Raw genomic sequence first — 14,488 nt, forward strand, 5'->3', positions numbered from 1 at the left:
GTAAAAACGAGTGAAAAGCTCGTATTTTTCATCAAACCATCATTCTTTTCAAACAATGCTTTCACTGAAAAGACTTTCTCGTTAATCGAATACTAATCCAATCTACTCGAACCTTTTAAATTTCTTTTCATCTCGAGAAGGATGCAAATTAAAATGAAGTATACCAAAAATTACTTACAAAGATTAATTCTCAACAAGTTTATAATTATCTACCCAAGATGACCCCCCTCAAAAGAAAAGAAATCAAATTTTTGGAATATTCGTGCAAGACCGGCTCTCACTAAACACGAATTTCATTACTCACTACACTCCACGTTCCCTTTTTGAATTCATAATGAATCATCGTCGATATATAATCGATTTTCGAATGATACGCAAAATGGCATTTTTATTGTCACTCAGCATCATTATTATTATTCTATTCCTTCGTATGCCGTATTTCTTATTCGCACATTTACGTAGAGAGCCCGAATGCATACTCTGCATATCGCGCATTTTCAAGCGTGTATACGTGTGCGTATGTGGCGTGCGTGCGTGTGTCGGTGTGCTGTGTACGTACTACTGTGCAGCATCTAGTGCTTCAGCTTATTGTTGGAGAAAAAAAAAGAAAAAAAGAAAAAAAAAAGAGAATGAATGTACAGAATAAAAAAAAAAAAAAAAAGAGGCGTGTCACTTTGTCCATGTATATGCATCGCTAGATGAACGATCGTTGCACTGGTTTTTAATACGATTTGATAATGACAACGAGATCGTATAATTGTCGTTCTAGTGTCGTTCAACTTTTTTCATACGAATCGTTGTTACGAATGTACGTGTAAATATAAAACGATTATAAGTCGTGTGATGATGGACTTTTCGAAAACCAGCGATTCAATATTTTTCTTCTTTTTTTTTTCTTTTTTTTGTTTTTCTCTAATGGATTGTCAATGATTGCGAATTAATATCGTGCATCGTATCGTGAACGCTTTACGAAATGAGATTTATGCTTGTTGTTTTAATCGAGTTTGTGGAGAAGATATAAATCATTTGGTTTCTCGAGTATTTTTTGAAAAATGAAAATAACTTTTTCGTTTTGATGTGGATCGAGAGAGTGAAATTTGTCGAAGTTCATTGATTATTAAAAGTTATTAATTATTTTATTTTATTAATTGTATGTAACTATCAATTGTTTAACGGAGAAAATTGAATGTAGTTTGATAATTTTCATTTAACAAGAGTGAAAATAAAAAACTTTTTCACGTGCTCACATTGAATTAAAACATTTTCATGGAATGGTTGATACGAAAGTTAAACAAATATTAATTTTATATTGCATTTTTCAATGTGAATCTTGTTAATTGAAATTCAAAAATCGTTATATCAGGAAAATTTATATCGAACAAATTTAATGAAATTTAAGTTCACATGAAATTTCAATATTTTATTAATCAAAAGTAAATTAATTTTCCTGCTGCGCCAATTCAGAAATAAATTAATCTAACAAAGATTGAAATTTGGAAAAAAAAATCTTATTTGCTATCATTTTATTATTTTCATTTTATTTTCACGGTAAATTGCATTATCAAAATTGGAAAAAAAGAAATTTATTACGAAAATATATTTCAATTATTTCATATTGTATATATACGAATAATCCAAAGGTGAACATTTTAAAGATTATATAATACATTAAAACTACAATCATGATGAGATTAACAATGAAACAAATTGATTCTCGTTCGTAAAGTGTTTTTCGATGCTTGAAACGGTGACTGATTCGTACTACGCATCGATCGCTATTGAAGTTGAATACAAAATTCCATTGTAAATGCCTATTCCGCGTTGCGCTTACACGCTCCAACGATAATCATCGGATGCTATTAAAATAGAACGGAGAAAGATATGGAATGTATTCTCCGGGGTAAATGTTCCCGGCAAAAATAGCCATTGAAAGGAAAGTGTACACGCTGTTTGCAATAACTGTCGCCAGCGAGCTTACGTTTGTCGCATTCTCCGCTTCTTTTTCGCAGCGATTTAATTAATTTGCAATAGCAATAGCCTAAGCCAACGTAAGCAGCATCGGCACAGCGATCGATAACGTCGTAGAACGAACGTTTCGCCAACGCGTTTTAGGCCAACAAGTAATTTACCCTCGATGTGATTTTCTATTAACCTAAATGGTTTCGGTGATCTGAGTGCGAAAATTGTAAAGTATCGCTCTCCTCCCCTCCCCTTCACCTGAAATTTTAACGATACCATGTCACGATACCGATTTTCTGCACCGTTTAAACGTTCTTGTTTCTTCTTCTTCTTTTTTTTTTATTATCTTATTTTTCTTTGTGTCTTCCCACATCACGTTATTAAAGGTGTGCAGGATTGTCCCGTGTAATTCGAGAAATCGAATTTCGAGAAAATTCGGATAAGGACCTCGATAATTGTCGGCAATTTTCGGGATTTCGAAAGTCTCGATTCAGGGACGATTCAGAAAAGTGCAATTTCCGACTTCAATTCGACTGTAATCGGATGTGATCGGTTGAAGGCTTTAATAGTCTCGTTTCAACCCCTTTCCAACCGATTGTGTTCGATCATTGTCGATTTCACGTCATTCGATTCGTCCAGAATCAAAAGTTTCGCGATCTCAAGTAATTAACGAGATCTAATCCTAATTTTTCCAATTTGATTCGATCCCGCACATCTCTTACACATTACATTTCAACAATATTCAAAAACTCTCGATGTCATTTCACCGATCTCATATAGGATCACCGATACAGCAACCAATCGAAACGAATTGTCCCGGAATGCGTTGAAAAATATTAATATTACGATCTTTCTGCACCGACAGATATTCGTTCGAGCACAATTTGATTATGATCCGTTGGAGGACGAGCTGATACCGTGCGCTCAAGCCGGGATCGCGTTCAAAACCGGCGACATCCTGCAGATCATCAGCAAGGACGATCATTATTGGTGGCAAGCGCAGAAGGATAACGCGGCCGGTTCCGCGGGGTTGATACCTTCGCCTGAACTTCAGGAACGACGTATCGCTTACATGGCAATGGAAAAGAACAAGCAAGAACAAGGTAACATTCGAATGAAGTATAATAAGTGGTCAAGTGTGTCGTGGTAGATGAGCGCATACGCGTTCAATTTATTAAATTGTTGTAGCTATTATAGCATAGAGAAATATTCGTGAGAGAAAGAAATAAGGTAGTCGAGTTTTGAGTAAATGTTTTATGTTTAAAATTAATCCTCAGTGGCTGTGATTTAATGTTAATTTCATTTTTTTGGCATTATAAATTATATATGGAATTACAACTTTATAATGCAGAAATTTATAATATATTCATTATTAGTTATTAATTATAAATTTATTATATAATGTATTTCATGTTTTTTTTTTAGAGAAAAATTAATTTTATTAGTCCCTTTCACTTTTTACTATAAAAATAATTAAAAATAGCTACTGAGGGTTTAAAATAAATCTAGTTGTGTATAACACAATGTTTCCTGATAATAGTTTAATTCGTTAATTAGTAAATATAGCTTCATTAATATCACTACATCACGAAGAAATAATTCAAAAGTATTCATTTTGTAAGTAATATAAATCCTAATTTAAAAAATTGATTTTTTTTCCTTCTAAGGAAGAAAAGATAGAATTCTCAAACATAAATCTTATAATAATGTCCTCTTTGAGAATATATATCTTGCATATATATTTTTGTGCCTCGTCTAAAAGTGCGAAACTTAAATTAACTTATACATATATTATTATAATAAGAAAAATTTATCTTCTATCATTTAACCAGGTCCAAATTAATAATCTCAACAATAATTTCACTTCGTTAACATAAGGCTTAATCCAAGATTTTATTAAAATATTCACACTTTCAATATTTTCCTTCGATTATTACAATCGAGATCAAATTTAGATATCAAGAGGATTTTTGATCAAGGAATCGAACATCGAACAGCAAATGTAATTAAATCGTTACATCAGATATCGTTGCATCAGAAAGGGAAAGAAACGTTCGCTTCTTTTTTTTTTTTTTTTTCATCTGTAGCTTAATATCAATACGAGTTTCAGGATAATTATAGGTTCCAGCAGATCGCATTCTGTCTGAATATATCCAGAAAACGGAAAACGAAATTTTTTCGCCGCGTTTTCCCATTGCCTTACCGATCCATTATCAACCCTGTCACGTTTGATTCTCCGATTAATCTCCACTACTCTCGCTGCTGCCATAAAACGAATGTGCTGGTGAATATGATGTCATGTATGTGTTGTTAGATGTGCGCAGGTTTTCAATGGAGCATGTAGTATCGTTCGATGTCAGTCATGTCTATCGTGCGATACGAGAAGTCTACCAAGTTCATCTATATGTGTTTTTTTTTCTTTTTTTTTCTCTCTGTCTCTCTCTCTTTGTCTCTCTATCTCTTACGCTCTTTCTCTCTCCAATGTGCAACGAGTGATTACGAAAGTTGAGTGTTTCAATGATTGATCGTGATTACGGGTAATAAAATTGCGATTTTCTATTCAAACGATTACAAACTTCTGAATTTTTTTTAAAGCGTATACGGATTAATTTTTTTCTTTTTTTTTTTGACCTACTTCTTTTGATCGTTTTATTTCACAAAATTGCATATAAATGGCCCATCTTCTCGAGCTGATTATATTCGCGATAATATACTATGGTTATAATAATTTATCGAATAATTTACGCGGGGAGATTATAAAGGATAAAGAGAAGGAACAACGAATGCCATAAAATTTTTTTCAATCTAGACATTAGACTACTGTAGATTACAAAAAATTGTGCACTTGTAATTAATATATATACATATAAAAAAAGGAGTATTGATATTATTTGATATGCACGAGATTTTTTTTTTATTAATCTCTTATATTAAATCGATATATCAAATCTTAAATCACTTAAATATGAATAATTTTGTTTCATAATTATTCAGCAATTCTATATTCTACCAACAAATTACATTACATATCATAAAATCACCAAAAATGAACATTTCCTGTTTTCCCCTTTACCCTTCATATAAATGTATATAGTTTTATCACCTGATACTATAAACTGATAACAATAAAAGAGATTACAGAAATAATTAAGAGGATATTTAATTGAGAGGGGAAAAAATGATCGCAGAATCGTGAATCGTGATAAACGAGACAGAATGATAGATTAAAAAGAAATAATTAGCTTCAGTGATACAGTTATTATTTTGTGTTGTGCGGGGCTAGATGCTGAAGGAGAAGGAGGATGTTCTTCTCACACCGAAGGCTGCGACGGTTCGACAGGTATGACTCTGCCTTCAGGTAGACAACGCGTAGAGTCACGTAGAACCGTGTAGTCCGCATGTAATACAAAATATATACTCGTTCCGTGCTTTCAACACACGCATCAACTTGAGAATGAAGAGAAACACTTTTTCACCGAGGTGAAAATACCATTCAGAATTAACTTGAAAGCTTGAAAGGAGAATGGCTTCGATTTTCTTGGCGAACGAACGAATTCAAGATAATAATAATAACACTAAAATTCTAAATATATATTTCGTATGTATCGAATTATTCACTGAATGCATTTCATTCGTCACGAATTATATGGACAAATTAGTATTAAATTTATATATACGTTTCAGAACTACATATTAATGACACAAAGTATTATAGGAAGAATAATGGAAAAAAATATTTTCTGTTCAATAAATATAGGATAACGTATAAGGACACACTTTGTTCTATGTGAAATTTTGTAAAAGGCTAGTAGATCTTTCTTTTCTATTTTCATATTTTATTTTAGTATTATATTTTATATACATCGAGTTATATTAGGTAATACAGAACATGCTTTCATGCAGCGTGCTTCAATGCATGCTTTCGCTAATCATTTCACGCACCTACGCTTGTTTCGCACGACACCACTCGCAAGCACATCGTCGCAGCATTGTTATGTTGAGATTTTCAACATAAATTTCCATTACACAATTTTTATTTTAACCATTAAAAAATTATGAAATATTAAAAAAAATTTATTCATAAATAAATTTATCACATGTTACATTAATTTTATTACATTATTATGTTACATGTCACTATTAAAATTAATATTAATATACCCAATTCAGTTTTGTGATTTTATATTCTATTTCTAAAAAATTTGTGTAAAACAAAAAAATATATATTGCATATATAAAAAAAGAATAGAATAATGGTACCAAACGTGAAAACCTGATAACAATAGTTTCTCTGAAACAAAACATAAAAAGCTTCATTTAATTTTTATTTGTTTTAAATATTTTTTCAATTTTCAAAAAAATAAGGACAACTGAAACAATAGAATGTACAGTGATTTCAAACCTCACATTTATATAACAATTTATATGCTTCGTACATTGTATTATTGGATAAATTATGATCTTAAAATCGCAAAAGTAAATAAATTTAAATCCCTATATATTTTATATTGTGAGAATTGCGATCACAAATAAAATTTAAATCTTTTCATGTAAAAATTTTGAGGAAGAATCAAAAAGTTTATCGTTGAAACCTATTCAGAAGATAGAGAAAACCATGCCATTGAAGTTACTTTTTGGTTCATCTTGATATCTCAATCCGTTGCCGAGATATAAGGACTCAAAGTGTCCATAATGTTTAAAGCGATGCTGCAGTTATTAATGGGGCCACGAACCACTGACCTATATTTTTTCTTGGAAATGCGTACTATATCTTTCCAAGAATCGCGTCCTACGTTTTTCTAGGAATCGCGTCTGCCGCTTGTCTGGAGTTTGGAATAGGTCAGTGACGCGAGGTGCGAGCAAGAAATCCGAATAAACAACAAGGACGGAAATACTAAACCATCAAAAATTACCCTTTCCTTTACACGATGATATCTCGGGAACCGGAAGTCGTATCGAGATAAATAAAAAAGCATTTTAAAGGGCAAGGTTCTGCGCTTCTAATGAGCTTTCATTCGTTAACCGGAAGTTATTATCTTCGGAATTATAATGATTCAAAGTTTTTTTAATTTTTAGTAAGGTTCAATCGAGTTTCAAGGCGAATTACATGGTAGATATATTTCTTTTTGAAGAATTCTTATTAAAAAAAAGAATTGTCTTATATTTACTGCAAAGATATTTTTTTGATTGATCATTAAAAATTATCTTTAATTGTTGGCACCAAATAAACAAAATAGAAAATTTTTTTATTCTTGATTTTCATCTTATTTTTTAGAGAATTTATTAGATATGTAAAGTCAAACATTCTTTATATTATCTTTAGAATTTTCAGATAAGAATTTAAGAGTTTAAGCTTTACTAAAGTTAATTCGAATCATATAAGAACAGAATTGGGCTTATTTTCTGATTTTTCAAAAATATTCACGTAATTATTGAAACAAAATTTTATCTATTGATTCAATTAGGAAAAATTAAATACTTAAATAAAATTATATCATTATTAATATAATTCCACTGTCTATTATTCAATCTCATAATCATGCTTCAATCATGACTCCGATTTTCAAAATATCAAACACACATACACACACAAATACATACAAAAATATACACGAACTATTCAATGAACTACAACCTTAACTTTTCATTTTGTGACCTGCTGGAACACTCATCTCAGTGGGAATCCCACGCCCTCCTTTATGGTTATGGCTTATCTATGTAAACTGGCTGATTGAATGAGATCTCTTTACCATTAGAGAGAATATGCTTACACAATGATTGATATTTACTTGAAGTAGTTCTTCACTTCTATTACGCGTAAAATGCTGTTTCGAGTATTTGAGGAAGATGCTGATTAGCAATATACATATATATAGATACATATATAGATTTGCTAAATGTTTCAATTACAGCCTCTACCACACGTTACACTTTTAACGAATTTCAAGGAACGTACGTTATATGAATGGCATAATAATTGATACGAATTTCTTCTTCTATTTTTTATTTTCGTATCAGAACGTTTATCAAGTAATTTTTTGTCATCGATATTGTGTACTTATTGGGAATATTATTTTGATTATATAGGTTGTTTTATAATATGAGAAAATAACATGGATAAATAAAATATACAAATTTTAGATGTAATAATATTATTTTTAAATTATTTTAATTTAAAATAAAGAAGATCTAATCGAATTATACACAATATTTTTATTCATTTTTTTTTCTTAATATGTATAATTTCATATTATGAAACAGCCTTCAATTTTCTTTATAGTTAAATAGTATATAATTTTTCGTGGAAAAGTTGTTACTTAATCGCTAGACAAATATCTGGATTGAATCAATTTTATAGAAATCTTGTACGTTCGATCAATTATTTTATTTGACTCATTTTTCGTGAATTTATTAAAATTAAAGAACCAATTTATTAAATAAAATTGATAACATCTCGTTTTATCAATACATATACTTAGATATTCGAATATTTATATTTCATTGTTATTTCAATTCATAAGAATAATCATTTTTATCATTTAAAATTTAGTGAATATAATTTTTCCATAGATGAATTAAACGTAAGCTTGATAAATTGAAATACATTCGTTCTTTCTTGTTTTTTCATCATGAAATATAAGCTCTGAATTCTACAGAGAATTGATTGAATGTACAAGAATAAAAAAATCACTCTTTTACAGGATTTTCAAATGATTGATGCTCAGTTTAATTTAATTAAACATTCGATTAACTAATTTTTTACATTTCCAGTGAATTGCTCAATATTTGGCCGGAAAAAGAAACAGTACAAGGATAAGTATCTCGCAAAACACAACGCAGTATTTGACCAGCTGGATCTGGTCACCTACGAAGAAGTCGTTAAGCTTCCCTGTAAGTATCTAACATCATTTATTAAAATTATTATAATAATTAAATTATTATTAGTTATTTATTTATATTTGATTAATGTTGCTAATGAAATAACATAAATTATGAATAAAATAAAAATATGTACTTTATTAACTTTTTTATTAATATTTTTGTAATAATTTTTCCTACAGATCCTGCATTCCAACGGAAAACATTAGTATTACTGGGAGCACATGGTGTTGGTCGTCGTCAGATAAAAAATACCATTATCGCAAAGCATCCTGATAAATATGCCTATCCTATTCCACGTAAATAGAAACAATTTTATTATTATATTTTCAAAGACTATTTGGAATATAATATTGCATTCATTAACTTTATTTATTCATTCAATTTTTCATTTTCAGAACTACTTATCTTTTTCCTTAAGAATCATTTCAGTAATTTATTTCTTTGTTTTCACCACATTTCTCTTAATTTAAAACCATCTTTAAAATCCGAAACAAAATTAATATTTGATCAAATCTCTAACCAAGAACACGTACTAAAATTATCTTGATTTTCAGATACAACGAGGCCTCCACGGAACGACGAAGAGAATGGTCGCAATTATTACTTTATATCGCACGATGAAATGATGAACGATATCCATTCCAATGAATACCTCGAATATGGTAAATATTCATATCATATTACTTCAATCGTTGCATGCACGAGCTTCATCATTTTTTAAATCACAGGTACGCACGAGAACGCAATGTACGGAACGAAGCTCGAGACGATCCGGAAAATTCACGAAGAAGGGAAGGTGGCGATATTGGACGTCGAGCCCCAAGCCTTGAAAGTGTTACGTACAGCAGAGTTCGCGCCTTATGTAGTTTTCATCGCTGCTCCAGTGTTCGAAAATATCACCGATGTAAGTAACGAGTATCGATCGTTAACATCTTCCCCGGGGAATCGGGTTAATTATCGTCATAAGGTCACCTAATTGGACGATTAATCGACTTTTGACGAGATTACGAAACTTCAACGCTTCCATTTAATTCGATTATTTAAATTTTCTTGCCAACACTCGGGTGACTGGGTGAAAATATGAACGAGATACATTTAGAAGATACATTTGTAATTCTTGAATTGGCAAGAATAAATAGGAAAGAGGAAAGATGAAGAATAAAATTATAAATTAAAAATAGATCAGAATAATACTATAATACTAGTTTATAATAACTAGTATTACGTATAATAATACAATTAATACTAAATAGAATATTTTTAACGGATACGTCATGAAAGAAACATAAAGAATATAATTGAATATTTGGATATTCAAAAATCTTCCTACAAAATAAATGTTCTTGAGTTTTTCAGATTTCTCCTTTTTCTCACTCAACTAGATATTTAGCCATTTTACAATATCTCCTTCGATATCTCCACGAATCTTTACAAAATTGTTAATTTTCCATCAATAACGTTCAACAATTTTCTCAAATAAATATATCGTATCAAATATAACGATACACAAATAACGTAAAAACAACGAACATTTGAACGAATGTTCCAGTGCGACGGAAGCCTGGCAAGACTGGCGAAAGAGTCTGACTCGCTGAAGCAAGCGTACGGCCACTTTTTCGACCTGACCATCGTGAACAACGAGATAGACGAGACGATCGCGCAGCTGGAGGCGGCCATCGAACGGGTACACACGACACCCCAATGGGTACCCGTGTCCTGGGTCTACTGACAGCGAACCTCGCCAATTCGGCAGATCACTAACTGCAATGGCTCGTCGAACGTGAAACAGTGATCATCGAATCGCGATCCACCGAACGACCGGTCCGTTTGCGATCGTTTTAATGCGGAAACGATAATCTTCACGACGTCGTGCGCCTTTAACAATTCACGGTGTTCGTGGGGGATTAGTATCGTGGCTGTTTCGAGGCGGGCAGCCGCGTATAAACACGTCGGACCAATCGAACGAACGAATTTACCGTCAATTCTTCGATCGATCAACAGCACGATATCGACTGGAACGCGTGACTTTGGCCGTGTGTTCATCGACTTTTTTCATTACTATTCAATTATTCTAATTATTATTCGATCGTCGTTATTGTTATCAAGCGGAGAGTGGCGAAGAGACGAAACTGTTAATACCACCGAGGCGTATAAATACGACAATCAAAAAAAAAAAAAAGGGAAAAAAAATAATAAAAGGAAGAAAGGCAGAGAGAGAACAGGCATTTCGATTTAATTAATAAGCTCCATAGGACTGTAACGTTGCTGCTTCCTCGAGCATAAATAAATATAAGCAATACGATTTCCACGTGTAATCTATCGTCTCGGTTAAATACGTTCAACGAGTTGTAAATTAAAATTAAAAAACCGAGTTCATTTCCCCGCGAATTATACTTATACACTCTCGATCGCGCAGTTTTCTCTCTCACCCTCTTCGCGCGTTCTTCCGCTTCTCTATTTCATTTTCCTCTCCATTCCGTACTTGTCTCTCTTTTTCTCTCTCTATCTCTCTTTCTCTCTCTCTTTTTCTCTCTCCCTCTCTCTCTCTCTCTCTCTCTCCATTCCGTAATCTTGTTTCTTGCATTTTTCCTCCAATACATTCCTCGCGCCACGTTTTTTAGCGCGCGTACACGAATTTATCGCTAGTTTCGTCAGTCTGTACGGTCTGTACGCAAGCGATAAGAATGGTAAACGATATGGAAAAAAGAAAAAAAGAAAAAAAGGAAAATAAAGGATGAATCGAAAAGCAGCAACACTTCACAGTTTGCTTTTTTTCGAGGATCAAACTGTCGATAAGGATCATGATGAGGAACGGTCGTTCGAATGTTGACCGAGTGGACACGCTTGTACCGTTCTTGAAAAAAAAAAAGAAAAAAAAAGGGAAAAAAGAAAAAAAACGATAAAAATCTATCGATCGACTATCCGTAACCTAATAATTGCCCCCTATCGTATTCTCTTATAACTATTTACACGAAATGAAAAGAAAAAAAAGAAAAAAAAAAAAGGAAAACACTAGGACCGCGCTGTTCGATAGTCCGCCGTCTCCGTATCCCACCGTAAATAGTCAATCTTTGTTCGAGTTGAAGGAAATATACGGACTATCGTAACGGCTAGTCGTTTACCTGTAACTTTTAAGCAGTAGAGAGACTTCGCCGATTTCGTCTAGTACTTCCAACATCTAAGGGAAGGTTCATCTATGGATCGTGAGACTCGAGATGAACCTTCGTACGTAACATGTATATGCGCGAGCGCTGTTCTTCCTTAATCATATTTTCTTTTACTTTTCTCTTCTCTCTCTCCTTCTCTTTCCCCTCTTTCTATCTCTTTCTCTCTCTCTCTCTCTTTCTCGACTCGAGGATTTTCGGTTTTCTCCAGAAACTTTCCCGTGTTGCTGTTTTTATTTCTTTCTCTCGCCGAATCTAGGACGTCGAATCTCGTGCGATCTCGTCGTTGTATCGTTTCTCATTCTCCGTTCTCGAGCGAAATCAAAGAGCATCGACTTGAATATCGTATAATAATAACAATGAATCTCGTTGTTGCTTTTTGACTCGGGAGTTTCGGCGCGACGAACGAGCACGTCTTAGACACGGCGTTAGATCCAGGAAAAATCAAAGGAAAAAAAGAAAAAACGTGATGATTTTTACGTTCGACACAAACGACAAAACACATGTACACACATCAAACTGTAATATCACTCGGTTCGCATTGCACCCTCGTACAAAGCGCATAATCGAATGACGAAGTAAGAGAAACGCGGTTTACTATACGATATTTATAACACGTAAACTCAAGTAAATAGATAGTCTACCAAATCTATATGAAATAATAACTAAACACCGTCTCGCATTAAAGGGAAATAATTTAAAAAAAAGTAAAGATAAAAATAAAGTTACAAAAGTCTAATACACGTACACACACACAGACACACACGTATACATACAGTGACAAAACATGAATACACGCGTAGACGCTTACATGAAAACATAACGCAAATACACGCAACATATAATATACATATATATATATATATATTTACATATATATAAATTATACAAAAGTTACACTTTACAACGTATGGACGAACATTAATATACATACACGGACAAGTAACGCGGATTCACGAGAAACAGATTTAACGACTAGATAATTAATTACAAGCGAATTAAATAAATTAATTGTGTAACTAATTAATACTAAATTACTAGAAGACTAATAGGAGAAATTTGCAAATATGCAGCCCGTAGAGCGAAGAAGGAGTGAATGCGTGTACGTACGGGTATGGTGTGAATCTCTAATTGCATTTCGGCGATCTGCGTTTTGATCGACCCTTCACGCGGCTTTGTTCAGAACTTGTTCAATTACAGCTCAACTACTTATATTTGAGGAGAAAAAAATAAATGAAAAATAAAAAAATTAAAAAAGGACCTCGAGAGGAACATACGCACACACGTACACATGGCACATACGTACATGCATACCGACATACGTAAACACGTGCATACATTACAATTTGCAAACACGCGTACACATATAGGTTTTACTACGTTCTTCCTACTATTCGACACACGATATTAGTCATCGAGCGTGTAATTATCCTTTAATAAATACGCGAATACTTCGATGGTGAAGTTAAATACAAATGAAAATAAAAAAGGAAATAAAAAGAATCAACAAATAAAGAGGAATCGAGGAGATGCCATCGAGCGCGTTATATATTATACTTGGCGAGGAACGGCTGCGAGAACGTCGACGAGCAGCAGGCCCACCACAAATACGAAGACAAGTCTGAAGTCATTTAAAAAAAAGGGGGGAAGGGGGGGAGGAAGGAAGGAAAAAAAAAATGAAAAAGAACGTCGCGTGAAACTACGTGAAGGAAAGCTCGTGTCGGTATGATCGTTTTGTGTGAGTGAGAAAACTTATCGAGACGCAAGAAGAACGAATCTTCAGTGATTTTGTAATATTTCTTATAAGTTGTAGCTGCCATATCCAATAAAATTAAGTACTAGGTGCGCTGGGTGATTATCTGACGACGACTGTTGACGATAACGATTCTAATGGTGATGATGGTGGTGTTGATGATGACATATAATGATGATGATGATGATGATGATGATGATGATGATGATAATGATCAAAATGATCCTACGTGCTCCTGCAAGTGTGTGTCCGCGACTTTGGATGAATTACGCTAAGATGTTGAAAGACGACGGGTCTAAAGAAAACAATAACAAGTTCATTACAATTATGTAATTATAAGTAAGAGAAAGAGACGAAGAGTATTATAACACGTTGTTAATTGAATTAATAAAACTAGCCCAAAGTGTCTAAGTAGCTTTTGTTTCATCACCCTTCTTGTTGATCTCTTAGCCTTTCGCTGCGAAAAACAGTATACAGGATGTTTGGATACATGTTGGATCTCATTGAAGGATTGATAAATAGATTGACAATTGATTAATCAATTAATTTTCAATTAATCTTTGATTGATTGGTCGATCGACGAATAATATCTAACTGAATTTTGTTTGAAAATTAACTGGCAATTGATTACTTTTTAACAAACTATTGATTGTCCACTGATTATTCATTACTCAGTTACCATTTATTGATTGATCACTGATGGACCATTTAGTAACTACTCAATAACAAT

At 32.7% G+C, this 14,488-nt stretch overlaps 1 protein-coding gene across 27 annotated transcripts in view; it reads left to right on the forward strand.

The window, feature by feature from the left end:
* LOC108000913 (peripheral plasma membrane protein CASK) overlaps positions 1 to 14,169 on the forward strand; it is a 235,199-nt gene extending 221,030 nt beyond the window's left edge. For 14 of the 27 annotated variants that reach the window (XM_028668225.2, XM_028668223.2, XM_028668226.2 and 11 more), the window contains 6 exons: positions 2,825 to 3,062; positions 8,731 to 8,850; positions 9,021 to 9,137; positions 9,396 to 9,503; positions 9,570 to 9,745; positions 10,391 to 14,169. In XM_028668225.2, the coding sequence (XP_028524026.2) occupies positions 2,825 to 3,062; positions 8,731 to 8,850; positions 9,021 to 9,137; positions 9,396 to 9,503; positions 9,570 to 9,745; positions 10,391 to 10,570 (939 nt within the window). In that variant the 3' untranslated portion in view covers positions 10,571 to 14,169. Of the gene's footprint in view, positions 1 to 2,824; positions 3,063 to 5,242; positions 5,300 to 8,730; positions 8,851 to 9,020; positions 9,138 to 9,395; positions 9,504 to 9,569; positions 9,746 to 10,390 lie in introns of all 27 variants that reach the window. The other 13 variants (XM_062079503.1, XM_062079490.1, XM_028668220.2 and 10 more) reach the window with 1 other exon arrangement.
* Positions 14,170 to 14,488: the final 319 nt, after the last annotated feature.

This window comes from Apis cerana, linkage group LG9 (genome assembly GCF_029169275.1).
Source record: "Apis cerana isolate GH-2021 linkage group LG9, AcerK_1.0, whole genome shotgun sequence".
Classification (NCBI taxonomy): Eukaryota; Metazoa; Arthropoda; class Insecta; order Hymenoptera; family Apidae; genus Apis; species Apis cerana.